General features: G+C 36.3%; 3 protein-coding genes and 3 long non-coding RNA genes across 6 annotated transcripts; 1 reads left to right on the forward strand and 5 right to left on the reverse strand.

Annotated features, from left to right (window-relative positions):
• Positions 1-1,198: 1,198 nt before the first annotated feature.
• On the reverse strand, positions 1,199-3,210 carry LOC102234538 (NADH-quinone oxidoreductase subunit I 2-like). The gene is made up of 9 exons (XM_005807160.2): positions 3,155-3,210; positions 2,964-3,028; positions 2,672-2,716; positions 2,516-2,563; positions 2,379-2,420; positions 2,153-2,209; positions 1,910-2,065; positions 1,601-1,684; positions 1,199-1,466 (listed from the first exon to the last, which is right to left on the reverse strand). Exons 2-8 carry the CDS (start codon positions 3,015-3,017, stop codon positions 1,646-1,648), a joined length of 441 nt encoding a protein of 146 aa, XP_005807217.1. The 5' UTR covers positions 3,018-3,028; positions 3,155-3,210; the 3' UTR covers positions 1,199-1,466; positions 1,601-1,645.
• Positions 3,211-4,693: 1,483 nt separating this feature from the next.
• On the reverse strand, positions 4,694-6,874 carry LOC111608546. Its single transcript, XM_023333365.1, has 7 exons — positions 6,751-6,874; positions 6,366-6,662; positions 6,189-6,245; positions 5,584-5,733; positions 5,444-5,479; positions 5,297-5,335; positions 4,694-5,160 (listed from the first exon to the last, which is right to left on the reverse strand). Exons 1-7 carry the CDS (start codon positions 6,802-6,804, stop codon positions 4,867-4,869), a joined length of 927 nt encoding a protein of 308 aa, XP_023189133.1. The 5' UTR covers positions 6,805-6,874; the 3' UTR covers positions 4,694-4,866.
• A 1,462-nt stretch (positions 6,875-8,336) lies between these two features.
• Positions 8,337-9,788, reverse strand: LOC111608547. Its single transcript, XR_002752734.1, has 3 exons — positions 9,528-9,788; positions 9,366-9,413; positions 8,337-9,253 (listed from the first exon to the last, which is right to left on the reverse strand). It is a non-coding gene; the product is annotated as an uncharacterized LOC111608547 (long non-coding RNA).
• Positions 9,789-18,242: 8,454 nt separating this feature from the next.
• LOC111608501 lies at positions 18,243-19,229 on the reverse strand. The gene is made up of 4 exons (XR_002752704.1): positions 19,081-19,229; positions 18,749-18,787; positions 18,532-18,634; positions 18,243-18,437 (listed from the first exon to the last, which is right to left on the reverse strand). It is a non-coding gene; the product is annotated as an uncharacterized LOC111608501 (long non-coding RNA).
• A 1,332-nt stretch (positions 19,230-20,561) lies between these two features.
• Positions 20,562-21,443, forward strand: LOC111608720. Its single transcript, XR_002752819.1, has 5 exons — positions 20,562-20,620; positions 20,753-20,826; positions 20,939-20,989; positions 21,097-21,199; positions 21,339-21,443. It is a non-coding gene; the product is annotated as an uncharacterized LOC111608720 (long non-coding RNA).
• Positions 21,444-24,183: 2,740 nt separating this feature from the next.
• LOC111608729 (low-density lipoprotein receptor 1-like) lies at positions 24,184-25,192 on the reverse strand. The gene is made up of 4 exons (XM_023334663.1): positions 25,145-25,192; positions 24,697-24,768; positions 24,543-24,599; positions 24,184-24,440 (listed from the first exon to the last, which is right to left on the reverse strand). The coding sequence occupies exons 2-4, from the start codon at positions 24,751-24,753 to the stop codon at positions 24,252-24,254; spliced, it is 303 nt and encodes a 100-aa protein (XP_023190431.1). The 5' UTR covers positions 24,754-24,768; positions 25,145-25,192; the 3' UTR covers positions 24,184-24,251.
• Between the last annotated feature and the right edge of the window lie 1,197 nt (positions 25,193-26,389).

Raw genomic sequence — 26,389 nt, forward strand, 5'->3', positions numbered from 1 at the left:
GGAATTACTGTAAGTAAGATGTTGCAGAGTTGTTGACTTACTAATGAAGAAATCAGAATCGAGATAAAACCTCTGCAGTTTACATGGAAAATTGTGATTGATACAGCCTGTTCCAGCTGCGCCTGACAGGCACTTTAGTTTATACACAAACTTTAAATAGTGTTGCAGAAATCCGTATTAGTGTGTTGTTTTATTTGTTCTGCGTATTGGGTTTCTAGAAAGACACAAGATGCAATTTTAGGAGTATTTTTGAAAAATGAAACAAAACAAAGTGAAGGTTTTTGTCGTTATTATGCAACAGTTTTATTTGTAATTTTTTTGTAGAACTCTGTTTATACTTTGACATTTAAGAGATTTCTTAGCATTTTTTTTGGTTTCTTTTTTTGTCAAAAAAGCCACATTTATTGATCTTGATTGGGGTAAAAGATCCAAGGGATGAATAGTTGTAAGCACCGTATACATAAATAGTGCCATATAGTGGTATATGGCACTATTTATACCACTATATACCACTTTATACCACTGTTTATAGTGGTATATGGAACTGTAAATAGTGCCATATACCACTATAGTTATGCTCCAGAATCCTGGAGCTACAATTTGATTGACTGCAGAGCTGCTTCTACTTATAACATGATAAATAAAACAGATGTGTTAACACTTGATGGTTGTTTGGAGATAAGTCAAAGATTTATTATTTATGGTTACTGACAGATAACATTCCTACTCCTTATTAACCTGAAACTCACTTTTATGACATTTTATCAATCAGCAGTGTCGTTTCTGAGATACAACAGTGGAAGAAGATTTACAGTGAAATGTTCTATGAGAGACAAGCCATTTACCATGCGAGTAGAAGACCTGTTTAGTCAAAAAATTTAAAATATATCTCCATGTCACCCATATTCTCTAAATTCCTAAAAGATATTAAGTAATATAGTAAACAGTGACCAGATACAATTTAATATCTACAATGCAAGTCTGAACACAAAGACTTGCTAAAAAGGAATCTAATCAAACAAAAATTCAGTTTTTTTCAAACTATACAAAACTGTCGGGCCAATTCTTAAAGAAAAATCAAGGTTGTTACATACAAAACCTTTTTATGTGAAATATTTAAGAACTTATTGATATTATTACTTACTTATTTTCCTATATGTAGTTATTAGTACAAGACAAAACAACACAAGGACACTGATTAATGCGTTCATTTCATTTATTGTCTGAGCTTCTTAATAGAAAGATCACAAAGAGGAATAGTGGAAAATAGGACAATCATATTTCACAGCAAACCACTAATTTGCATTTCGTCACATTATATTTTTTATTTTGTTGAGGAAGAAAACAAAGCACCATCTGAACTGGAATGATGTCCATAAAGTGTAGCACCAAATTTGTTAGAGGCTATAAAGAGCAGCATCGTTGTCTGGTTTCTATTCCTCTGAGCTGGTTCCTGGTTTCCTCATCTTAAAAGAAAAAAGAAACAAACTAAGTCAGCTGTGAAAATAATTAAAACTTATGACATAAACCTTTCATTAAGAGTTCATTGTATAAACTGTCTTCTCCTTTCTTAAGTTGTGTGTGCCTGTGTGTATCGTACCTCTTTCTGCACACATGAGCACAACTGCTGCTGACTCAGACCTTTTTAGTCATCTTCCTCGTCATCATCACTGGGTTTGGCAACCTGAAATCACAGAGGCTTGTCGTGAGCCAATCAGTAGGGATGATGAGCCAATGCTTCTAGAAAGCTCAGCTAAAAATGGGCTCTTTTTTTCCCAAGCAAGAATAATTTAGTCGAATGAACTTACTCGCCTCTCCATCTCTTTAAATATGTCTTCTGCTGCTGTTATCAAAACATATGAAACCATTCAGATGTAATGTCCATATAGAATACTTAAATAGCTCTTACGGGTGCAGCGATGATAACAACAGGAGCAACTGGTGCTACAGGAGCAGCAGGGGCAGCAGGAACAGGGGCAGCGGGGGCAGCAGGGGCAGCAGGTGCAACAGGAGCAGCAGGGGCAGCTGCAGCTGGAGCTGGCTGGTCAAATCCAAAGGGGTAGTACTGAAACGGAAGACGATGAAATGAGATGAGTACGACGACAAACATTCTGCAACAACTTTCAGTCAGAAAGATGTTAAATGCACTTACAATCTCATCGTCTTTGCCATCTGCCCTGTGGATCTCCTGCTTGATGAATCCTTGGACCTTCCAGAGAAAATTCATTTAGGGATTAATATGTGCAGTTAAGCCACAGCAATGCAAGAACAACCAAACTTTTACTTAGATTTTTGTTCACAACTTCCTTTCCTCCACAATTCTAATTACAAAGTACAAATGTGGCGCTGTTAACATCCAGCTTTAAAATGTCACTTACTGGTCCTCCAACATATTGCCTCTGGTTGTTAACTGGGAGCAGCTGAAATTGGAAATAGCCACAATTATCACATAAAAGAGTAATCGCCGGGTATAAATGTGTATTGAAAGGATGAAATAATAATATGCTGTTCTTACAACTTCCAGGGACCCCACTGGGGCTCCAGCAGGGATTGCTTGGGCCGCCTGTGAAGAATAGATCCACAATATTAACCTTCACACCACTGGATCATTTGTAAGGGAAGGAAAAACTATACTGCAGTTGCTGCAAAACATTTTTGTTGCTGTTTTTACCTGAGGAGGGGCATGGTGAAGGTCAAACTCCATGTACATCTGAGGCTGTTTTGTGGGAAATTCATACACACATTTATACCGGCTCATTACTATGCAAATCAAAAATAGTTGAGCTAAAATGCTAAAAAAAAAAAAAAAAAAGTAATTTAGACATAGCAAGAAAATGATCGGAATTCATTCCTATAAGATAACGTACTGCTTTGTGTAATTGGATTTTTAGTTGCTTGTGCTGCAAAAGTTTTATGTCAAAAATACTAAACAAATTTGAGGAACAAATGTGAGTTTCCCTTACAGGAGCACTGAAAGCCATCCCAATGATGCAGGCTGCTAGCAGAATGAGCTTCATTTTGAATTAAGCTGTGGAAACAATTATTTCTGGATTATTCCATGCTGGTATATTCAATACAGATCTTTTAAAAGAATAAAATATAGACATCATGCAACAAATCCTTCAGTAATTCTATTTAATTTAAAGAGATTTACCTTTCCTGTCCGTCCACTTGTGAGTACAGAAGTTTTCTTGAAGAAGGATGTGTGATGAGCAGAGGGAGATCTGCCCCTATTTATTTGCTGACAAAACAAAGACCTTTTGACAGGCATTGGTCATAAGCCAAAGAGTTTTAATTTTATGATCACATCACTGACAGCTCTGTCTCTGGGAGAAACCCCTTTAACACATTTTTGGCTTGGAGCACACATTTATGACATATGATCCTTCAGGAGCGTAATTTATGAGGTACAGAAGTGCAAGAACCCAGTAAACCCAAGGCCCAAGTGTGAAAATATGATTCTAATATGTAAACATTTTTATTCTTCATAAATATCACTGTATTTTTTGTCAAAAACTAATGGAAATTATTGACAATGATACAATGATTAAAAAGAAAATCATTGTAAATAAATTGTTGAGTCTTTAAACATCATAAAAACCCAGATGACCCAGAGAGAACTCATACATGCTTGGAGAGAACAAGCAAAATCCAGGCACCAAGAGCTTAGACCAGCTTTGACACTTGTCAAAGGTCGAAGGCTCCTTGGTTTATTTAGGAAAATATGTGTTTTCTATCAGACTGATTTATCCACAGGCTCAAGTCTACGCAAACACAATATGCATATGTCACTCAATAAAGTCTCTATAAGATATGCATTTATGATGCGCATGCCCATCTATGTACGTCTCATTCATCTGTCCACTGTATCTGTTTTGGATTATTCAGAGCTGAGGATTATACTGATGGTAAATAGGCAACAGGCCATTAAACAACTGAAAAGGTTTTGTATTCCTCAATTTACTTTGGGACACCCAAATGAAAATGCAACTAGGCCTCACAGGTTTGTTAGAAAACATTAGTGACAAAACATCATAAGAACAAGAAATTTACCAGTGATAAAGTTGTTGATAAAGATGATCTAGCTCATAAGAAAACATTAACCAAACCTTTTGACATCTCACAGAGTCCAGTAAGAAAATTTATCCTTTTTCTGCTTAAGAAATAGGGTCCACCTTGCATTGGTCAATAATCTACAATCCCAGGAAAATAAATAGAGGTTTTGTGGTTCTAACATGACAAATTGTTAGTAAGTCAGGAAAGGGTCTCAAAACTAGTTACCTAATAAAGCTCCAGGCTTTTAATTCCACCAGACAAAACTTTTTACAGAAAATCCTGTAAAAACCATCTGTCGCCCTTCTGTCAAACACCAGGCATGATCTGTATTAACAGCTTGCTACTACCTGAGGGAAGGAGTTATAGACAGACCTTTTCTTTTCTTTTCTTTTCTTCTCTTTTCTTTTCAAAAAGGAGTCAAACACCTGGAGCTACAAGAGCAAATAAAGGACTCCATATAAATAGTAACTTTTTTAAAGACTTCTTGTGAATTTTACAACACGTGGAAGTAGTACTGGTGTTCATCCAATCAAATTCTGACATAATGATGTAATGTGGAAATTAAATGAAAGCAGATAGATGAAATAGTAGCACACAGGACAGCATTGAAAGACAGAGTCAGTCTCTGATTGTCTTCTTTATTTAACATTATATATAAAAACACCGTACTAAAGGCAAAAAATACCAACAATGTTAGGCATATTCTAAAGACACCTTAGTGATAAATTGCTAGCCTTGTATTTTGCAGTTGATATTTTAAAACATCATGAGTAAGTGTTAGCAGCTGCTGAAGTTTTAAGCCAGGTTTCTTTATGTGGGCTGGAGTTTGGGTCGATCCGCTGATCGGACTGTGGGAGTTTTAGGCACTGCTCTCTTCAGACCTGCGTGCGGGTTGTTAACATTCAGCTGTGATCCAGAGCAAGGTAGACCCTGTAATGGTTGGGCTCCAGAAGCTGAGGTCCCTGCAGTTTGTCTGGAAGCCCGTTGGTCTGGGTTTGTGATTCCGGCAAACTGACTCTGCGCCTGAACAGCTGCTGCTCCAGCAGGAAGGTTCGCAAGCATGGTGGGCATAAACATACCCAGCTGGCTCAGTTTTGCTGCTATCTGAAACAGAGAATAATGTATAGATAATATAAGACACATGGAAGGAGAAGCAATTTTAGGATTTGGGATCATCAAGTTCACTGAAACAAAGTGTTAGCACATGTTGAGAGTCAGACAAAAATCTTGGCTGATTTACCTCCAGTTCCTCTGAGCTAAGACCTCCAAGTGAGGGATTCTAGAAAGCCATGACAGTTTATGTGAGATGAAAAATGATCTGGCAAAAATTGTGAAGCAACAAAGACTGTTTCATCATCCAAGCATAAAAACACCAATTCATATCTACCATGGGTTGCTGGAGCATGTACACGACTGGGGGATTCTGTGAAAGAGAGTTTGACAGTCTGATCATGCAGTTCCACTTTTAACTTCCAATAAAGTCAATATTTATTACTCCATGGGATCAGTCATGTCAAATTAAGGAACCTGTTGTTGTGTTTGTTGAGCTGCAGCTATGGAAGGTGCAGCTGCCCCTGCAGCATTTTCTGCTGGCAGCACTGGACCGTTGGTGAGCTGATTTATTGGAGTTTGAGGGAGGGGAGACTCAGAAACCTTCGGGAATCCATATGGGGAGAACTTTGCGGGAGAGAAAATGCATGCAATATTTAATTTGTGTTCATTACTTGTGCACTGAGTACACAAAGACTTGAACAGTACTACCTTACTCTGAATTAGGAGGTTAAATAATCAGCACTTGCAGCATTATAATGTTAGTTGCTGTCTCGGCATCATAAATCAACCAGTAATTATGTTTAGAGACAGATGTCTGTATTTGCACAACACTGTCTCTGGTGAGAGAGTTTGAGGTTGTCTCTGGTTTCCTTTGAGAGCACTTGAAAGAGGGAAAAAAACTTTTATTAAACTGTTGAAAACTGTTCAAGACACCCACAGGGGGAATCTTTCAAGTTAAAGTAAGTTGTGCTGGGAATTTTTTTCTGAACTTCGATCTACGGTGAGCACATGCAATACTTGAAACTATGTGTGGGATATTGCTGAAGGCACAACCTGTGTGTTTGCTAATAATATCTTACCAGCTGATTGCTATAGGGTGAGGGGAATACAGGCATGAATCCGTACGATGGAAAAATCTAGTTAGCAAAATGGAAAGAACACAGACACCATTGGGATTTATTGTTTTAAAATTACAAGGCAGAAAATCAGAAACCGTCTTCAATCCAGATTGTGTTGTAAACGTTTTTATTTCTTACCAGAGGCTGCTGAGCAAGGGTCAGCTGGTTAGGCGGTAGAAATCCAGCGACACTCTGAGGAAGGGGCAACATCACTGGGCTGCCCCCTTGTGGAAACAATGCGAAATGCTGTAATGAATGTTGGTTGTTGGCCTGTTGATCCGGCTGCTGGGGATTTCCAGGCTGTGGTTGGTCCAAGCTGTGAGGAAGAGACGGGTCCATCTGAGCCTCAGGTTTCCTGATTGTGGCATCAACAGGTTGACTTCCATGATTGACTCCCTTCTGTGACTGCTGCAGAGGACGAGTTCTTGGACTAACCTGTTAAAGAAAATAATTAGATGTAGCATGTTCAATTAAGCGTTTGGTAATAAGCTAGCATTTTATTATTATCATTATTGTTTCTTACCGGTATTGCAGGTACTATTATAGCCAAACATGAAAGCAGAAATATGATGAACATTTTTACGAACAAAGTGAGGCCACCTTTGCTCCCAGTTCTTCCCTTTCACTCACTGGAAGCGTTTGAGTAATGTCACCATGGAGCCAAATAAATTGACTGAAAGTGAAAGGACAGGAGCAGACACTTATGAGTCTGTCAGAAGCTGAAATGACCAATCACAGCACAGAAAGAAAAGCTCAAAATCCACCTAATTATCTCCTGTGAATGAAGCAGTGAGCTGGAAACCACACAAATTCTCCTGAATGAACTGAATTGCAAGTTTTCTTTCAATTATGATGGTGTAACGTCTATAGAAATGTATAAACAGCCAGTGAAGAGTTCAGACAGTGTTGCTTCCTGATACTCAGGACACTTGTGGGTGTGGCTGATGTCACTGTCTGACTGCTGTAATTATCCTTAATTATGTATGTTATATGTGTGACATGCGCATGAGAAGCATGAGAAAAGTTAGCCTTTCTGAAGTTGCTTAACCAGGATGAATTATGGCTGATTCATCCAAATCCAATTATAAATTCATTATGAGGTGTATGGACTTTTAAATTCCTGTAAAGTGCGGATGAGCCAATACAGTGATTGCAAGTACACTCAAAAGCATCAAAAGTTTTAAATTCATGTCTTTGAAGTAGAAATGATGAAAAGCTAAAGTATCGCTGGACATTAAACACAAAAATTGTGTATATTTAATGCCATTTTAATATTAGAATCACATTATACCACATCACCTTTAAAAAATTAATAAATAAATTGAAATTTGTATTTTTGTTTATGGAACAAATCTGTCTAAAGAAACCAGAGAGAGTGGATCAATTTTTACTTTTTAGAAAAATAAATATAATATTCTATCATTCTATTTGAGGTATATGGAAACAGTATAGTGCTGCGTCATTACAAATATATTTCTTTTTTCTTTTTATATTATTATTATTTTTATATATACCCATTGCCTGTTTTGTGTTTAATATGGACGGCTGACTGATGTTTGCCGCTTATGGTTTAGTGAATTGACGTTTTAGAGAAGGGGTGGGCTACAAAATACTTTTCATTCAAAATTTTTGTTTGTCAACGGTGAAATATTCATTTAAATTAAATAAACAAACAAATTAATAAGTAACACATGTGGCAAAATATAACAGCCATGACGTCCTGGACATTATGAAAAGTTGAAAGTTATCTGGTGAATTAAGTTTTCATGTCTGACAGTCAATAAGCACAATGTCAGACTCCTCCTATGATCTTCTAGTGTGTTTTTGTTTTAGCATTTTTGCAATGGGGGAACTGTGTGATGGACTGAGTGTGTATAATCAGGAACTGCTTGTGTTTCTGTAAATCTCTGGAAAACATCATTTGCTGTTGATGTGGCTCCCATAACACAGTAGCAGAGCAGAGAACATGGAGCTTCTTGAACTCGTAGTCAGTGAGATCATTGAGAAATCTAAGAGAGCTTGCACAGGATATAGCATTCTCATTTGATTTATCATTTAATGTTCATATTGATTCATATAAAAACTATAACTAAATTTTATCTTGGCAAATATCTTGTCCATTTTATTAGATTTTATTAGAACCATAACACTTCACCTGCAGCACACAAAAGATCAGTCAGTACACAGCCATAATTAAAAAGAAATATGAGTTCAGAAAAATTATGAAGATTAAAAAAAATAGAGAAAAAGTACATTCAAAATCAGGATTTTTGATAATACAGTGTTTAGGCACATCAAATTACATCAAATACAAAGTAATTGATTAGAAAAAAACACACATAATGTATTTCAGTCAAAGTCTTTGGTATCAGCAGTGAGTGTTGGTCAGGAGGGTGATTCAGGAGAGCAGTACGACAGACTTGGCAGAGTCTGGCTTTTAGCAGCTTACACTCATCCCTTTTCTTAAGCAGTCAGCATTCAGGCTTGTCTGTGTGAGTTTACTGAGTGGATGTTACACTGGTGTGTTGTCAGAGTCTTCTCGTTGGTGGGTCCAGTCTCCATATGGTGTTTTTCACCACATGGACAAACGTTATCAAGACTTTACATGGAAAGACAAACAAAAAGTGTGCTAGTTAAAATAAGTGCAATCAGCAAAATATAATAGGAATGGAAAGGAGGCACAAGAAACAATGAAATTGTAGCTAGTTCAAACTAATACATTCGTTTTTATATAAGCCATTCGATTCTGGTTTTGCCAATGGCCTCACCAAAATAAAACACCATTTTATTGATCTTATTGCAAATCAAAGTAAATAAATTCTTCCCATCTTTCTAAATGTTGCTCATGTTGGATTCATTTTAGAGGCTGTAGCTTATCAAATATCTCCTCGGGGGGTGACTGAAGTCGTGATTGCCTTTGTTGTCGTTGTGGCTTTTGTTGTTGTTGTTGTTGTTGTCGTAGTCGTTTGTGAACACAGAGTCGGAAACAGAGTGCAGATAAGTGCAGGCAGGTCTACTGAGTTCCTCTGAAGCAAAAACAAACAAACAAACAAAAAAAAAACAGGAAAGAAATTTAGACAATACTGATAAATACTAAAAATGATCAAAATAAAAAGTTATTATTATAATATTAATTACCTCTTTACTGTCCGACTCACTGCTAGTACCGTGCTTACCATGGCACCTCTTCAAAAATTCACAAAGAGAAGAATTATTTCACTTTAACATATAACAGAAAAATGTTCAATAATTTGCACAACTTCAAGTAAACAAAGCAGTGCTTAACAGTTTTGTACTTACAGTTGCATGGGCACTGATGCAAAGAATAATCATCAGAAAACACACCATCCTGGACTTCATGCTGTCTTAGTCTCCGTATCACAGTCGGGCTCGAGAATAAAAAGCTTAATGATGAATAAAAGATCACGCTCATCAACTCAGTCTGCATATGGGTGCCTTAAGAAACCCAATTAGCTTTTAAACAGCTCTCCTGTGTCGACATTGCCTGAAAACTTCACAGGTGTTACCTCATCTCTGATGCGTCAGCCTCAAGCAAAACCAACAGAGGTGTGAACACAGTTTTGGCTTTAGGGTTGGGCTGGGTTTTTATAAGATTAAATGTCCACATCCTGTTATGCATCTGCGTGGATGTGTGAGAATGTGCACAAACACAGGCAGATAAAATCCATCTTCAAAGAAATGTTTCAGGTTTCAACGTTTAATGTTTGCATAACAGGAACTTTTTTTTATCAGAGAAGAATTCTTAGTTTCTTCTTTTAAAGTCTGGAGCCGCTCATTTCTTTCATAACGACTCCATACTTGCGAAACAGTTGTGTTTGTTGCTCAAAGCTCCCTGAAAACAGTGCTTGCTCTGTTCTTTCCTAACATTATAATTATCTTGTTTATGGATGTATACATGTTGGACTTAGTCTATATTTTTTTTCTATTGCAGGTAATAAATATGACACACTGTTGCAAATGTTTCTGGGATTTTCTTGTCTGAGAGGCTCTCATTACCTTGGCGTAATAATATCTATCATGACATATCTGTGTCCCCTACAGTAAAGTCAGAGTTTTTTAATAGCCTGCACAGGTTTATGGTTTGAAGTAAGTAAGATAATGCATGGGTGTATAAAGGTATAAGGGTTTTTGCCTTTGGGTAAAACTTGACTCGACCTGAATGTGTAGAATATTTTCTTTCAACTGGAAAGCTGTGGGGTCAATTCCAGCCTCCTCCTTTATTGAATCGAGGAAAAGTTCCCCTCCACTATATGTTATACCTTGCTGTTGTTAAAAGATAAACTGTGTCACGAAAATACCACGTCACTTACTTTACCTCGGGGAAAATAATAAAACAGCTGTTTATTCATTTTGGGAGTGAACGGAGATTTCAGAACGCTGGTTTGTAATCTATTAATAAAGTTTGACTGACCTATCTGACTATTTTGTTGACATTCCCTTTAGCGCAGTTCCATCTAATGGATCCATAACGTAACCCCAGCCTCTACCCTAGAGTCTATTCTATGCGCCTTATAATGCAGTGCGCCTTATATATGAAAAACGTTTTAAAATAGGCCATTCATTGAAGGTGCGCCTTATAATGTGGTGCGCCTTATAGTGTGGAAAATACGGTACACATTACATGATAAAAGACATTTATGTTATTTCATTTTATTCCTGAGCAAACTTCTTCAGAAACAAGAACAAAACAACGTGGAAAAAATAAAGTGCCTTGCAAATATACAGTACAGACCAAAAGTTTGGACACACCTTTTAATTCAATGAGTTTCCTTTATTTTCATGACTATTGACATTGTAGATTCACACTGAAGGCATCAAAACTATGAATAACACATGTGGAAATATGCACTAAACAAAAAAGTGTAAAACAACAGAAAATACCCCTTATATTCTAGTTTCTTCAAAGTAGCAACCTTTTGCTGTGATTACTGCTTTGCACACACTCTGCATTTTCTTGATGAGCTTCAAGAGGTCGTCACCTGAAATGGTTTTCACTTCATAGGTGTGCCCTGTCAGGTTAATAAGTGGGATTTCTTGCCTTATAAATAGTCATGAAAATAAAGAAAACCCATTGAATTAGAAGGTGTGTCCAAACTTTTGGTCTGTACTGTATATAAACTCCTTGGACTTTTTCTTGAACGTTATTATGCCATAGGTAGTTACTTTAATTTAATTTATTATGATTTTATTGAACTTACCAACACACGCAGAACATGATGGTGAAGAGAAAGAAAGACAATAGACAGTTTTCAAAATATTTTACAAGTAAAGATGACCCGCTTCCTTGGCCCTGGTGAAGAAAAGCATTCCCATAGCATAATGGGACAAGTTTTATTATTCACCACTGGGCTGTTTTTCTACAATATAATTTATACTGAGATAAATTATACTACTGCTGCTGGAAATTGAATTTCCCAGAGGAACTTTCCAGAGGGATTAATAAAATTCTACCTAAACTAGACTAAACTAAACCTCAAGTTTGACTATTCATCATCAGATCAGTATTTGGAACATCTTCTGATCTTGAAGCAGAATCCCATCTATTTCCAGCGTGGATTCCAGTTTTAGCTTAGAGGTGAACCACAAATGCATATTCAGCAGAGTAAATTTCTCTACTAAACAGCAAAAAAGTTTGTTCAGCCATTATGCTGCCATGTTTTCTGCTGAGCCCTTATCCTCCTGCTACGCCACCCAGTCGGTAACCTCAGCTTCCATAGCACATATCACACAGACAGCACATTAAACTGAAGTACAGTAAAGCTATCTGTGTTTAAATGCACCAACTAGTTCCTTATTTCTGTCTCTGCTTTGTTGTAAGTTCTTGAACCCACTCTTAATTCAGACTGTGAGAAGAAAGAGATGAAAAATATGTAGAGGGGGAAAAATATGAACAAGTCTTATATTAATATCAACAAATCAACACAAAAAAAATTTATTCTGGATTTCTATGTGTTTTTCTTTTCTAAATGCCATGCATATTGCTTGATAACTTAAACACAGAATTATTTCTAAATGGTTTTACTGATTTTCATCACTTCCATATACTGCATTACCCATATACTTCATTGACTTCTGAGTTATAAATGTAATGTCTCTTGCATTTGAAATTTGTCTTCAATAAAAATGTGCACAGCAGGTGTGAAAAAAGTCAATTAACTCACTTTTCATTCACAAACACATTGAGACCATGTGTATTCAACTTGTACTTTATTGAGGAAACAGCATGAGGAATTAGGAGATGTTATTTGACATATCTAGTGGGGAGAGAACATTCTTTATGTTGTAGCTGCCACCGTGGTGGTAGGAGCTGCTGTGGTAGGAGCTGCAGTGGTAGTTGCAGTAGTGGTGGTGTTGGTGGTGGTACTGGTGCGCAGAATCTGAAGAATCTGCTGAAGGACATCCTCAGGTATACAAGGACGGCCAGGTTTACCATGAGGAGGACCATGGCCCTGAAACAAAAATCAAGGTCAGGTTTATTCAGATTCAGGAAACAAATTCAGGTTTAGTAACAGTGCTTATCTACACCAGTAAAATTAGTACAATAAACTTACCACATCAAAATGAGGGCCCCCAGGTGAGCGCTCCTCCCGGCTGGATGCCGAGTCATCCTGTTAAAAACGATAATAAAAAATATTTACAATTCTTCTGTAGTGGCTGCACCGACGAAAAGAACATTGATTCAGTCTTTTTAAATATCGCACTTACGGAATAAGCCAGAGTGAGACACAGGAGGCATCCCAGCACAAATAGTACCTTCAGCATTGTTTCACTGATTACCTGCCAAAATAAGAAAATAATAACAATTTTAAGATTACTATAAGTAAAAATAAAACCGTACCATGAAGGCACTGAGTTAATGTCTGACAGGAAAAATCAAATAGAAAACAAAATGAATAATTATAAAAGAAATTTGTAATTACAGTCTTCTCTTCACAATCTGTCCCAGAGGAGGTCAAGGCAAATCTGATGGTGTGTTGCTTGGTAGAGCTTTTTATACGCATGCAGATGGGTGGATTTAAGATCCCTGGAATGTCAGGATGTTGGGAAATGAAATCTGTTAGGAAACTGTCTGCTCAACATTTCAAGTCGTAGATGGAAATGTTAGGAAATAGGTGAAAGAATAATGAAACGTGAATGCTTTGGAAGATCAAAAAAGAGTTGGGCACTACTGACGAAATTAAAAAACATGTAACTGGTTTAGTGAGTAAAATATTAAATAATCTTTTAAATGAGTTAAGAGAAACGTAAAAAATAACAAGTGATATGGTGTCTTATATTTTATAGGGGGAAAAAAGCACCAAAAAAATGTTTAGCTGAAATAAAACTTGTTAAAGAGCCTTGTTGGAGTAGGTAAAACTTTTAAGTTTGTTTTTTTTTTTTTGTAAAAATTACTAAGGGAAAAAATTTAAATATTGCCAAAAATCTTTTACAAAAGTGCTCGATGTAACTCTTTGAGCATTTGAAAATTAAGCCAAAAAGCAGTGTTGTGTTTTTTGGATTCGTCAGATTTTTCAGGTTCACATTTTGTGAGTGTTTTTGTGTGGACTGAACAACTGTGAAATTCTGAGTCTTTGCTTTTTTTCTTTTCAAATAATTCAGTATTTGAATGTCTGTCAGAACCTTTTGCTATTAATCACATTATTTTTCCTCCTCATTTTTTCTCAGTCAATCGAAAGTGTCAGTTATGTGTCTACTTATATTACATACTTATGTCAAAGAATGTAGTGTGTAGAATTTCTAGGAAAGAAATTAATGAAATGCAATTTAGAATAAAACTGGAACATAAAAAAAGTTAGAAAAGTTTAGCGTTGTGAATACTTTACAGATGCACTGTGTTGAATTTATTTATTTTTTGTTCCGGAATAACAGAAGAACAACAAATAATCATGGAAATCCTTAAGTAAAATTAAAAAAATCATAGTCTGATAAATAAAAAAAGATACAAACTGAGCATTCAAAGGTGTTGTCTGGACTCGAGGTTAATTGCTGGAAAGCAAATCTAGTGGAAAAGCTTAATAAGCTCTTTAAATGCTCTGTATTAAGTACTGCATCATCTGGTATTGTGAGTGGTTTTAATATTTCCACATGTTTTCTTTCTTCATTGCACATTTCTGTTGCTCTATGTCTTTTTGCAGAGGCAAGCTGTCAGGACATTTAAAGTAGATCATGGAGTGTTGACCAGATGAAAAAGGCTAAATAACTTATGGTGTATTTAAAAAAACAAAAAAACAAAACAGAAATTAGAATCTCAATGCAATTACGGAGAGGGAGCGATGCCAGACAGTTTATGAAGTAATTATTTAGTTGTGTCACTGAGTTGGCAACAGTGGGGTGAATATTGTTAACTGCAAAAAATTCAGACCTGACCTGGTGCTTCTGTCTGTCAATAACACCTTTCACTGCAGAGCAGAAGAAGACAGAGGCTGATTTTTAAACCTTTGCTGACAAAGAGAAGATCAGCAGATAAGATGGGCTTCACATATAAGTATCGGCCAATCACAATACCCCAAAATTAATGAAATTGGCGCCCAGAAATCGACTGGTCGATAAATCAGTTGGCCAATAAATGTATCTTATTATACATCTTTTGTCTTTTTGAATAAAGTTGAAGAAATTTGACAAAAATTTGTTTTTTAATTTTCCTAAAATATGGATCAAACCTGCTATCATGCTTGGTATCTTAATAAGCTTTATCAATAAATGGGAGCAGAAGGCTGCTGGTGATCATTTCTACAAGCACAAATGCAAATTCCACCAGGTGTTGTCTGCACTAAATGCAACCCAAAGGTCTGATGTCAACATACTAATTTGTTTCAACACTAAGTGACCAAGAATGAACCAATCTTGTGTTGTAATTTTCTGGACCTGCTGTGGATTATATATAATAACATTGGATTGTACTATTACACCAAACAGCTGTCAAGGTGTTGTTTCTGTATCTAACCACACATTACAAACAGGTTGCATTTTTAAGTATGACAATTTCCCAACAGCTCTGATCCAGATACTGTATATAAGAGAGTCCAAAATTCAGCTCAACACAACAACCTTCTTATCAAGTCAAGCAGACAAAACGGTGATTATATGAATTTATGCTTCATTTCTTTTACTCTATAGAAACAATTTGTTTTATTGATAAAGACTTTATTTATGTTCCAACAGCTGAAATCACTGCAGCCATGCTGAAGGTAGCACTTATCCTTGGATGCCTCCTGAGCCTCATTGTGGCTGCACCAGTAAGTGACAATATTATAAGCAATTTTTTCAGTGGACTTAAAAAATGTGCAAAGAAGTTTAAATATGTAGTTTTGCATGCATTTACTTTGCATTGAAGACTGCATGAACTCATATTTCAGTCATTATACAAGTGTAATTTCTTGTTGCAAACCTCTGACATGTTTGTTCTAAAGTAATCTTTAAATGTTACCTCTGTAAGAAACATCCATGGTTTGGAGTAGGAATAAACCCAAGTTCAATATGACAGAAAATCTGTGAAGAGATTAGATTAGGAATTAGAGTGAAAAATGTGAAAAAAGAAAAATTGTAGAATAGAAATGTTGATCAGCAATTATAAAGAGTTTGATTTGATCTTTTTATTAAGAGGGATATGAATTATTTTTTTACATTACTTTTTCTGTTGAAAAGTAAACAAAGGCAAATAAATTATTTTTTCAGATGGAGGACCAGCGATTTGCTCGCTCCAGATCTAACTCCAATGAGGTGAGAATATTTCTTGTCTTTATAATAAACCACATATTAACAGCATCTACTGTATAACTGATGCACAGTTTTGCTAAATTTCTAACTATCTGTATGATTTTCTTACAGGTCTCAACAAACAACTTGTCCACCCTGCTATCCCTGCTTTTCAGGCTTCTTGCCACCACTACCACAACTACAACAACTACAACTACAAGAGCACCTACAACAACAGTTGCTGCTACTACTACATAAAATGGAGTCTTGAACATCAGCAAATTTGTCATGTATTGCTGAGAAAGTTATCTTCTTTTTCTTTTCAGTTTTAAATACTGATTATCAATCATGCTCAATAAAGTTTAGCAAAGAAAAAAAACATCCTGTGACAACTCTTTTCTTTCTTTGCAGCCTCTGAATATATTCATATTGTCACCTTCATAAAACAATGGCCTTAGTGATTTTTTTTTTTTTACCAGAAGTGATTTTGACAAAAATGGAGAAAAATACCCTCTTTCTTTCTGAAATATGTTTTAGTCAAAAAATGACTTATGCCATTATTTAGGAGGGTGACAATATGGAGAATCGTAAAACACATTTTCATGAATAATTTACTTTAAACCTCCCTGTTTGTGACTGAATGGATGACAAGATGAAGAACCAAAGGGGAACTTTTTCTTAGTTTCATAATATTTCCTTTCATCTGCCATAGTTTGTATCAGTGAATAGCACCAGGTGCTAAACAACTCTCAGTAGGAGCTTTTCCTGAGAATGGAAACCTGTTATGTTGTCAGAGAGTCAAACTAAAGGCTGATAAACCCTGATTGTCCATTTGACCACATGAATAATCGTCTCAACAAAAATTCACAAGTGCAGCCTCTTAAACTGCACAACTGACGAGTGAGACCACACTTCTCTGAAAATCACTTGCTAGTCCAGCTGAAATATTTTCCTGGTACCATGTCATTTTATACATTGTTTACTAATTTTTTATTGTTTTTAAGGAACATCAAGAGTGGTCCAATAGTGTTTTTACTGTTATTAACTAAATTAAGCACCATGTTTCAGCACTAAAACTAAGCTAATCTGCAATATATTAACTATTTCTGTTAAAAAAAGAGAGCAAGAGAAGGCAAGTATCCATCCACAAATGGCTGAGTCTTGCCTGTGGTCCCCACAACTAAGTCTTGACTTTTAGATTTACATTGACAGTATAAATTTTTTTGAATCAGAAAGGAAAAACATGTCCATGTGATTAAAATGTACTCCAGCATACATTAGCCAATAATTGAGAACAGAGTTTGCAGACATGTCCATGTGTGCCTGTTTCCAATCACATTAAACATATGGATTTCTATATTTGTGCAAGTTCTAGACATTTTGAGTCTGTTGTGGCAACCAAAATATAGCATAAGCATTCAGGTCACATGTGCTAGAAAAAGATTTATGTATATTTACTTATATATATATTGTGAAATGGATTTATGATGCAATAGACAAGGATTCTGGCAAACTATTGTATTGAGTTTTTGTGTAATATTTGGCACAAGTAATATGCTAATTCCACCAAATAACTTCAGCACACCTCCAACAAACAAAAGGTAAAACAAAATCCCTTTCTCATTCTTCTCTCATTGTTTAACATATAGAAATATATTTGGTAATCTGTACTGAGTTTAACCAAGGAATCTTTACGATGATCTGAGTTCAGACACTAAGAAGAAGATACAAATATGTATCATTGATAAAGTGACTGTCAGGAGTAGGTGGTGTGAGGTGGTGAGGCAGACGCGATGGAACCAGGTATAGCAGGAAAATTATATTTTAATGGTGAAAACAGTCCAACATAATCCAGAAAATCAGGCAGCACGACTGAGCAGAAGCCAGGGCTCAACGCCGATAGCAACTGATAAAACCAGTGGACAACACGAAGGACTGAGCGCACATTAGACAAGGACCCGACAAAGACACAGGTGACACAGGGGGTAAATAGGGAATGAGAAACACCTGGGAGTAATCAAGGGGAGAACAGGACAACACGGAGACACAGAGACACAGAAAACTCGAAATAAACACACAGAAGAACATGACAGTGACAGGAGCTGGACCTCCAAACCCAATGGTCAGATGGATGGATGGATAGATGGATGGATTGTTGAGATTAGATTAGATTTTCACTAATTCTTATACACTGAGTACATGTGCTAAAAATGGAGTGAGAAGTAACAATAAAAGGACAACATTGTCATGTATGATTTACTAAGAGATGGATGGTGACCTGTACAGGGCGCACTCTGCCTCTTGACTGCTGTAGATAAGCACCAGCTCTGCTCACCATATCAGACTGGATGAGTGGATGATTATTAAGAAATAACAGCACAGAGAGGATTTTCCTTCTTAAGGTTTATTTGTCATGCCAACAAGCAGAGGGACGAAATGTTTTCCTGAATGTTGAGCGAAAAACCTTTCTAGTCAGAAATGCTGGTTTGGAACCTGAAATGAGAAGAGGTGAAATAGTCACATAAAACTCAACAACCTCATCAGAAACAAGTTTAACATCGACTACTTCAAACAATAGGTCACTCACTGACTGGTCATTGTTAACATTCCAGGCTTTATGCTGCAGTTGCAGCTATAATTGCTTGTAGAAGAGTGATGAGGTTGGTCAGCGAGAGAGAAGTTGAGCTTGTCTTTAAGGAAATCAAGAAGATTATCAGGACACACACAACTGAGGTTTTTCTCTGTGATGATACAGTAACTTATGTTCAAGATTGTTTTAAACGTAAAGCAGAGAAAGTCCTCACCTCATCAGAGTCAGAACGGGCAAAGCGCTGATGCTCCATCTGTAGGTTGAACATATTCTGCTTTATTGCAACAATAACATGATAACCGACAAACACTATAATTATTAATATTTATGAATTATTATATTATACTATTTCTAAGCATTCAGTGATAATTAGAAATGGGTTAAAAGTAAGCAAGAGAAAGCAGTCACTCCAACAGAGTCAAAGCATGCAAAACTCTCCTGCGCAATTTGTAGGTTTAACACCTGCTTTATACTTTATTAGAACAAAAATGATAAGAAAGATGAGATCGCTGCTAGTTTAATTGAATATAATAATTTTATACTTACAGGCACAGCCACAATTAGACTCAGCAGGCATGCAAGAAAAATGACTACCTTCAACATGGTTGCAGTCATCGTTCCTGACAGAGAAATAAATAAGTACAGATTTATTCTAATTAAAGAAAGAGAAAATAAGAGAAACGACTTGGAAGATCGTTGGTTGTTGATCTGAATGATCTTTCCTTTTATACCTTTGTAGGAGCAAATACATTGGTAAATCAAATCTTTGAAATCTACATTAACTCCTTAATACCAAAACAGTTATACGTAAGTCAAAGGATCAATGAGGACACTATCATTACAGTTAATTAATATGTTGCACTAGTATAATTTCTCACTTTGCAAGTGTTAAGCCATGAGATGTAAGATAAAAAAAATAATAATTTTAGTTTCAGGAGAGTATGTGATCCAGTTATGACACTCCTTGGTAAAAAGTTACAAAACCTTGATATCACAATTTTCTTAAAAACAAATTATGTGACTTAGTGGTTTTGTTTCACAACACCCAGTGAAGCCTGCATTCTGCTTGTCATGTCATGTTTTAGGAAATAAGTTAATGCTGTGACTTAACCAGTGAAAAGATTTGCACACAGACATGTAGAAGGACATTTTATATAGTAATTAACTTTCAAGGTAGAACTCAACATTATAAACCTTAAAAAAAACTATTCTGAAAATGTGAAACCTGCAAAACATTAGTAGATGCATATTTGGAACAGAGTTATTTGTTCTGCATCAACGTATAATAATGTCCTGATGTAATGTATGATTAACAGGGAATCTATGCAAAGAGACAATTCTAAAAGTTAATTTAAATAGAAGATGTGGCGTGTTAAAGTATTTTGATTTTCATAAATATCTTGAAATTATTACAGATTATTTTTAAAAACAAATATTAAAAACATGAAAAAGCTGTGATGAGGTGTTGGGTTAAGTTATCTGTAAGACATCTAAAAATCTGACCACTATCTAAAAATAATTTATCAATAAAACATAAGTAAATAAAATCACTTATGAACTTTATCAACAAAGTGGCTGAATTTTAAATCTGAATAAGCAAATTTATGTGTTTATACACATAAACAAAGCAAAAGAAAGAGTAAGACAATGTTTTTTTTTTGACAAGCCACTCTGTGTTATGATTATTATTCTCATAAAAACCTGACAGTTTCCACAGAGGAAGCTCTCTACATCTATTTAAATATACACCTCAGTCATAAAACTTAGTGATGTTGAAAATCAGCTGCTGTGTGTCTTGCGGTGCACCAACAATAAGCTGTAACTGTTGTAATCACTGGTTCTTTCAACAGGTTTTCACAATGTTATTTAGACACTCAATTGCAGTTAAACCCGAATGTTATTAGTGATATTTGTCCACAATTGAATAACTTAAAATCACTAATTCTCAGCCACACCTTGAAGCATAGGGAAATTGCAATCACAGATTTGCAACATTTCTGCACCTGTAAAAGTATAAAAGAGAAGCTCAACATCCAAAGAGCAACACTACATCCTCTTCTCTTGTCTCTGAGAAAACCTACTGAAGGTGTGATGACTTCTTGCTTTATTTAGATTATGGTTTTGGTATTTGTACAGCGAATTTCTTCAATGCTGTATTCTACTAACTTGTTCTTGAACATGTTGTTCAGAAAGTAAGTTTGATCTTCTGTTCTAACAGGTAAAATCACTGCAACCATGCTGAAGGTAGCACTTATTCTTGGATGCCTCCTGAGCCTCATTGTGGCTGAAACTGTAAGTATAATATTATCATGTTTAAGATGACATCAATGAGCATATATGGTATATAGATATTATTACTATTATTGTGAAAAAGTTTACTGCATGTAATGTCAAACCTTTGCAGATGGAAGAACAGCGTTTTGCTCGTTCAAGCTCTGGTTCTAACTCCAGAGAGGTGAGTGTCCTCTCTGCCTAACCTTTAGATTAAACCTGAGCATAAGTTACTGTATCAGTTTTGAAAAAATCCTCTGCTACTTGTAATCTCCCTTAATTTCCTTAAAGAAAACTACGACCACGACTACGGTTGCAGGAGCAACTACAGCTTCATTAACTCTGACCCAGCTCCTGGCCCTGCTCCGACAACTACTCAATCAGTAATGATCAAGTGAGTGACAAACACAGAAAAATAGTTTTTTGACAATATTGCTGCAAATAATCATTGATATTTAACGTAGTCTGTTTTTAGGAAGTTGTTGAGTTTTACAGAGAATCTATAACTGTATTATTTTTTCGTCTCATTTCAGATTCTGTGGCTGCTGTTTTAACCAGATGCCTTCTATTCACTCAACAATTGGACAAATATCATTCTTCACTAAGTTTTGACTAAAAATAAACATGTTCAGTGCAAACGTTTGCTATGTTGTCTTTTATTATATTTTGCATCCATCCATCCATTTTCTTTCGCTTTATCCGGGGTCAGGTCGCAGGGGTAGCAGCTTCAGAAGGGAGGCCCAGATTTCCATCTCCTCAGCCACTTGTTCCAGCTCCTCCGGGGGAATCCCAAGGCGTTCCCAGGCCAGCAGAGAGACATAATCCCTCCAGCATGTCCTGGGTCTTCCCTGGGGCTTTGTCTTGGTGGGACGTGCCCGGAACACCTCACTAGGGAGGCGTCCAGGAGGCATCCTGACCAGATGCCCGAGCCACCTCAACTGGCTCCTCTCGATGTGAAGGAGCAGCGGCTCTACTCTGAGTCCCTCCTGGATGACTGAGCTTCTCAACCAATCTCTAAGGGAGAGGCCAGACACCCTACGGAGAAAACCCATTTTGGCCGCTTGTATCCATGATCTCGTTCTTTTGGTCATGACCCTAAGCTCATGACCATAGATGAGAGTGGGAACGTAGATCGACCAGTAAATCTAGAGCTCCGCTTTTTGACTCAGCTCTCTCTTCACCACGACGGACTGGTATAGCGCCAGCTTCACGGCAGATGCTCACAATCCGGCTGTCGATCTCCATCTCCTTTCTTCCCTCATTCGTGAACAAGATCCCATGATACTTGAACTCCTCCACTTGGGGCAAGACACCACCCCCGACCAGGAGAAGGCACTCTACCCTTTTCCTGCTCAAGACCATGTCCTCGGATTTGGAGGCACTGATCCTCCTCCCGGCTGCTTCACACTCGGCTGCGAACCGCTCCAGCGAGAGCTATATTTTGCAATTCACCATCAATACATGCAAGAGCAATAGCAAAATAATGTTGAAGTACTTTACCTATCTTTAGTAATCAATATTGATATAGGCTTATGTATATCTGGAACTTAGGAAAATGAAATAAAATTTAGCTTTTATTGATATGATGTACAAATGAACCAGGATGAGACATTTGAGTTACAGCAAGTGATCCCAGCTCATGCTAGAAAGCAAAACTGACAGAAAATTCAGAATTTTTATCATCAGAAAGCATCACACTCCAAGTGATGAGCTCAGTTTGTGCAGAACCTTTTTCTGTTTACAACGATTACAGCTTGAGTTGGCTTTATCAGACTAAATGCGTACCAAAAGTATTAGTTTATGTACAACTATATGTTTGTCCAGCACTGTTATACAAAAATCATTAAAAAAAATAGATATACCTGAATGGGTGAACTACAGAGTAAAGTGGGAGACTTGCAATGTCAATTGTTGATTCCAGGAGTTTTCAGCAGCTGTTTATAAGCAAAATAAAGCAAGAGCTTAATGACAACAAAGACACTCCAGGAAGGAGGAAAAGCACAAGAAAAGACCTGTGAGAACAGTTTAGTGCTGACAGAAGTCTTACAGCTATTTATAAACTGTAAATAGATCATCATAGCAGAACTATATCATTCAAGAGGAAAAAAAGCATCCAACCAGTTTCACTCATGAGTCAAATAATGGTGTTTCTGCAGAACATGGGCAAGTTCCTTCAGTGTTATCTCAGGATGGATGGCAGCTTACGTTTATTATATTACAGAATCAAAACAGAAAACTGTCTGAATTAAAACTGTGTAGAAGTGAAACACCAGGCACAGGAACCTCCATCTCTCTTTCTCCAACCCAGAGTTGACCTTTTCATTTCATCAATTTTCCCAGTTATGGGTTTATATTCCCCTCTGCTGCTGAGTCTGTAAAACTAAAATTAAACAATAAGTTACTCTATGACAAACACCTTCCACATAAAATGTAAAACTTTCTACCCATTTTGCTCACTATATTTGAATGATTCCAATATAAATAGATGTGAGATTTAAAAATAAACTTGAATAAAAATGTGTTTATTGTTTTTTTTTTCACTTCACGTGACAATTTCAAATTTATACATGAAATTAGAATATTTATGCAAATATGGGGAGTCAACGATGCCAGATAACTTATGAAATAACTGGAAATTACTACAGAAATAATTTATTAACTGTAGAAGTAATTGTCTCAGTTGTATGCACTGATTTTATTCTGAAATCTAGAATTATTTTATGAGTTAATAAATTTATGTTTCTGTGCACATCATCTATTTAAACTGTCAAATTCACCCATCAAACTCAGGAGGTGGGATTAGGGTTGCTTCTATAAACCCAGACATCTGATTGGCTGACTGAGACAGTTTCTTCCTAGTTATGAGCAGGGACGTTGAATAGGGGGGAAAGGTTATGACAATTCTAAGGGCCCCTGACCAACAGGGGGCCCTCCACAATTTATTTTTTTTTTTCCACAAATAAACTTTTTGTCAGGGGCCCAAGATTCCTGGCAGCGCCCCTGCACACAGTAAGTCACGTGATGTCCAATCCACTAGATCGCTGAGCGGACTTGCCATTTACGTTTTACAAAGGAAATTTAAAAAGCATTACCTGACTGTTAATGCGTTGAATACAACGTGCAGCTGCTGCTGAGTTACATAGATGAAGGCACATAAAGAAAAAAAGGTTCAGGAAATATTGGTGGGGACTGTCCCCTTCATGCCAGAGTTGGTGGGGACATGTCCACACCAGTCCATTAGAATGTTACGCCTATGGTAATGTCTCTTGCATTTGAAATTTGTCTTCAATAAAAATGTGCACAGTAAGTGTGAAAAAAGTCAGTTAACTCACTTTTCATTCACAAACACATTGAGACCATGTGTATTCAACATGTACTTTATTGAGGAAACAGCATGAGGAATTAGGAGATGTTATTTGACATATCTAGTGGGGAGAAAACATTCTTTATGTTGTAGCTGCCACCGTGGTGGTAGGAGCTGCTGTGGTAGGAGCTGCAGTGGTAGGAGCTGCAGTGGTAGTTGCAGTAGTGGTGGTGGTGGTGGTGGTACTGGTGCGCAGAATCTGAAGAATCTGCTGAAGGACATCCTCAGGTATACAAGGACGGCCAGGTTTACCATGAGGAGGACCATGGCCCTGAAACAAAAAACAAGGTCAGGTTTATTTAGATTCAGGAAACAAATTCAGGTTTAGTAACAGTGCTTATCTACTCCAGTGAAATTAGTACAATAAACTTACCCTATCAAAATGAGGGCCCCCAGGTGAGCGCTCCTCCCGGCTGGATGCCGAGTCATCCTGTTAAAAACGATAATAAAAAATATTTACAATTCTTCTGTAGTGGCTGCACCGACGAAAAAAACATTGATTCAGTCTTTTTAAATATCGCACTTACGGAATAAGCCAGAGTGAGACACAGGAGGCATCCCAGCACAAATAGTACCTTCAGCATTGTTTCACTGATTACCTGCCAAAATAAGAAAATAATAATTTTAAGATTACTATAAGTAAAAATAAAACAGTACCATGAAGGCACTGAGTTAATGTCTGACAGGAAAATCAAGAGATAAATCGTTATTGTCATTGTCACAAGAACAACGAAATTTAAAATGTGCCATCAGTAAGTGCATATGCTTAAAAAACAAAAAATAACTGTCTCACAATTCACACACAATGTAAGAAATAACAGATAACTGGTAAAAAAAGATAAAAAACAACCTATAAGAACTGCCACATTCTCACATACATCATTAATGATGATTAATGGTTGTTTTTGATTGCATTTAGTTTTGTTCATCAAATAGAAAACAAAATGAATAATTATAAAAAAAAATTGTAATTACAGTCTTCTCTTCACAATCTGTCCCAGAGGAGGTCAAGGCAAATCTGATGGTGTGTTGCTTGGTAGAGCTTTTTATACGCATGCAGATGGGTGGATTTAAGATCCCTGGAATGTCAGGATGTTGGGAAATGAAATCTGTTAGGAAACTGTCTGCTCAACATTTTGTAAAAAATTACCAGTGATATCTTTTCTTATATTTTACATGGGGAAAAAAAGCACCAAAAAAACATTTTCCTGAAATAAAACTTGTTTAAGAGCCTTGTTGGAGTAATTAAAAGTTGAATATTGCCAAAAATCTTTTAGAAGAGTGCTCTATGTAACTTTTTGAGCATTTCAAAGTCAAGCCAAAGAACAGTGTTGTGTTTTTTGGATTCGTCAGATCCAAAAAACAGTGTTTTGTTTTGTGTGTTTCCAAAAACACTCACAGAATTGAATGTTTTTGTGTGGACCGAACAACTGTGAAATTCTGAGTCTTTGCTTTTTTCTTTAATAACTTTTAGGAAACTGTACGTAGGTGGAAATGTTAGGAAATAGATGAAAAAATAATTCATTTTTTCTCAGTCAATCGAAAGTGTCAGTTATGTGTCTACTTATATTACATACTTATGTCAAAGAATGTAGTGTGTAGAATTTCTAGGAAAGAGATTAATGCAATGCAATTTAGAATATAACTGGAACATAACAAAACTGGGGAAAGTGAAGCATTGTGAATACTTTACAGATGCACTGATTTATATTTTTTATTTTTTTGTTCCGGAATAACAGAAGAACAGCAAATAATCATGGAAATCCTTCAGTATAACAAAAAAAAAAATCATAGTCTGATAAATAAAAAAAGATACAAACTGAGCATTCAAAGGTGTTGTCTGGACTCGAAGTTAATTGCTGGAAATCAAATCTAGTGGAAAAGCTTAATAAGCTCTTTAAATACTCTGTATGAAGTACTGCATCATCTGGTATTGTGAGTGGTTTTAATATTTCCACATGTTTTCTTTCTTCATTGCACATTTCTGTTGCTCTATGTCTTTTTGCAGAGGCAAGCTGTCAGGACATTTAAAGTAGATCATGGAGTGTTGACCAGATGAAAAAGGCTAAATAACTTATGGTGTATTTAAAAAAAAAAAGAAAAAAGGAAATTAGAATCTCAATGCAATTACGGAGAGGGAGCGATGCCAGACAGTTTATGAAATAATTATTTACTTGTGTCATTAATTTATTAAAACTGTAAATAAATACAGAAACAATG

This window comes from Xiphophorus maculatus, chromosome 5 (genome assembly GCF_002775205.1).
Source record: "Xiphophorus maculatus strain JP 163 A chromosome 5, X_maculatus-5.0-male, whole genome shotgun sequence".
Classification (NCBI taxonomy): Eukaryota; Metazoa; Chordata; class Actinopteri; order Cyprinodontiformes; family Poeciliidae; genus Xiphophorus; species Xiphophorus maculatus.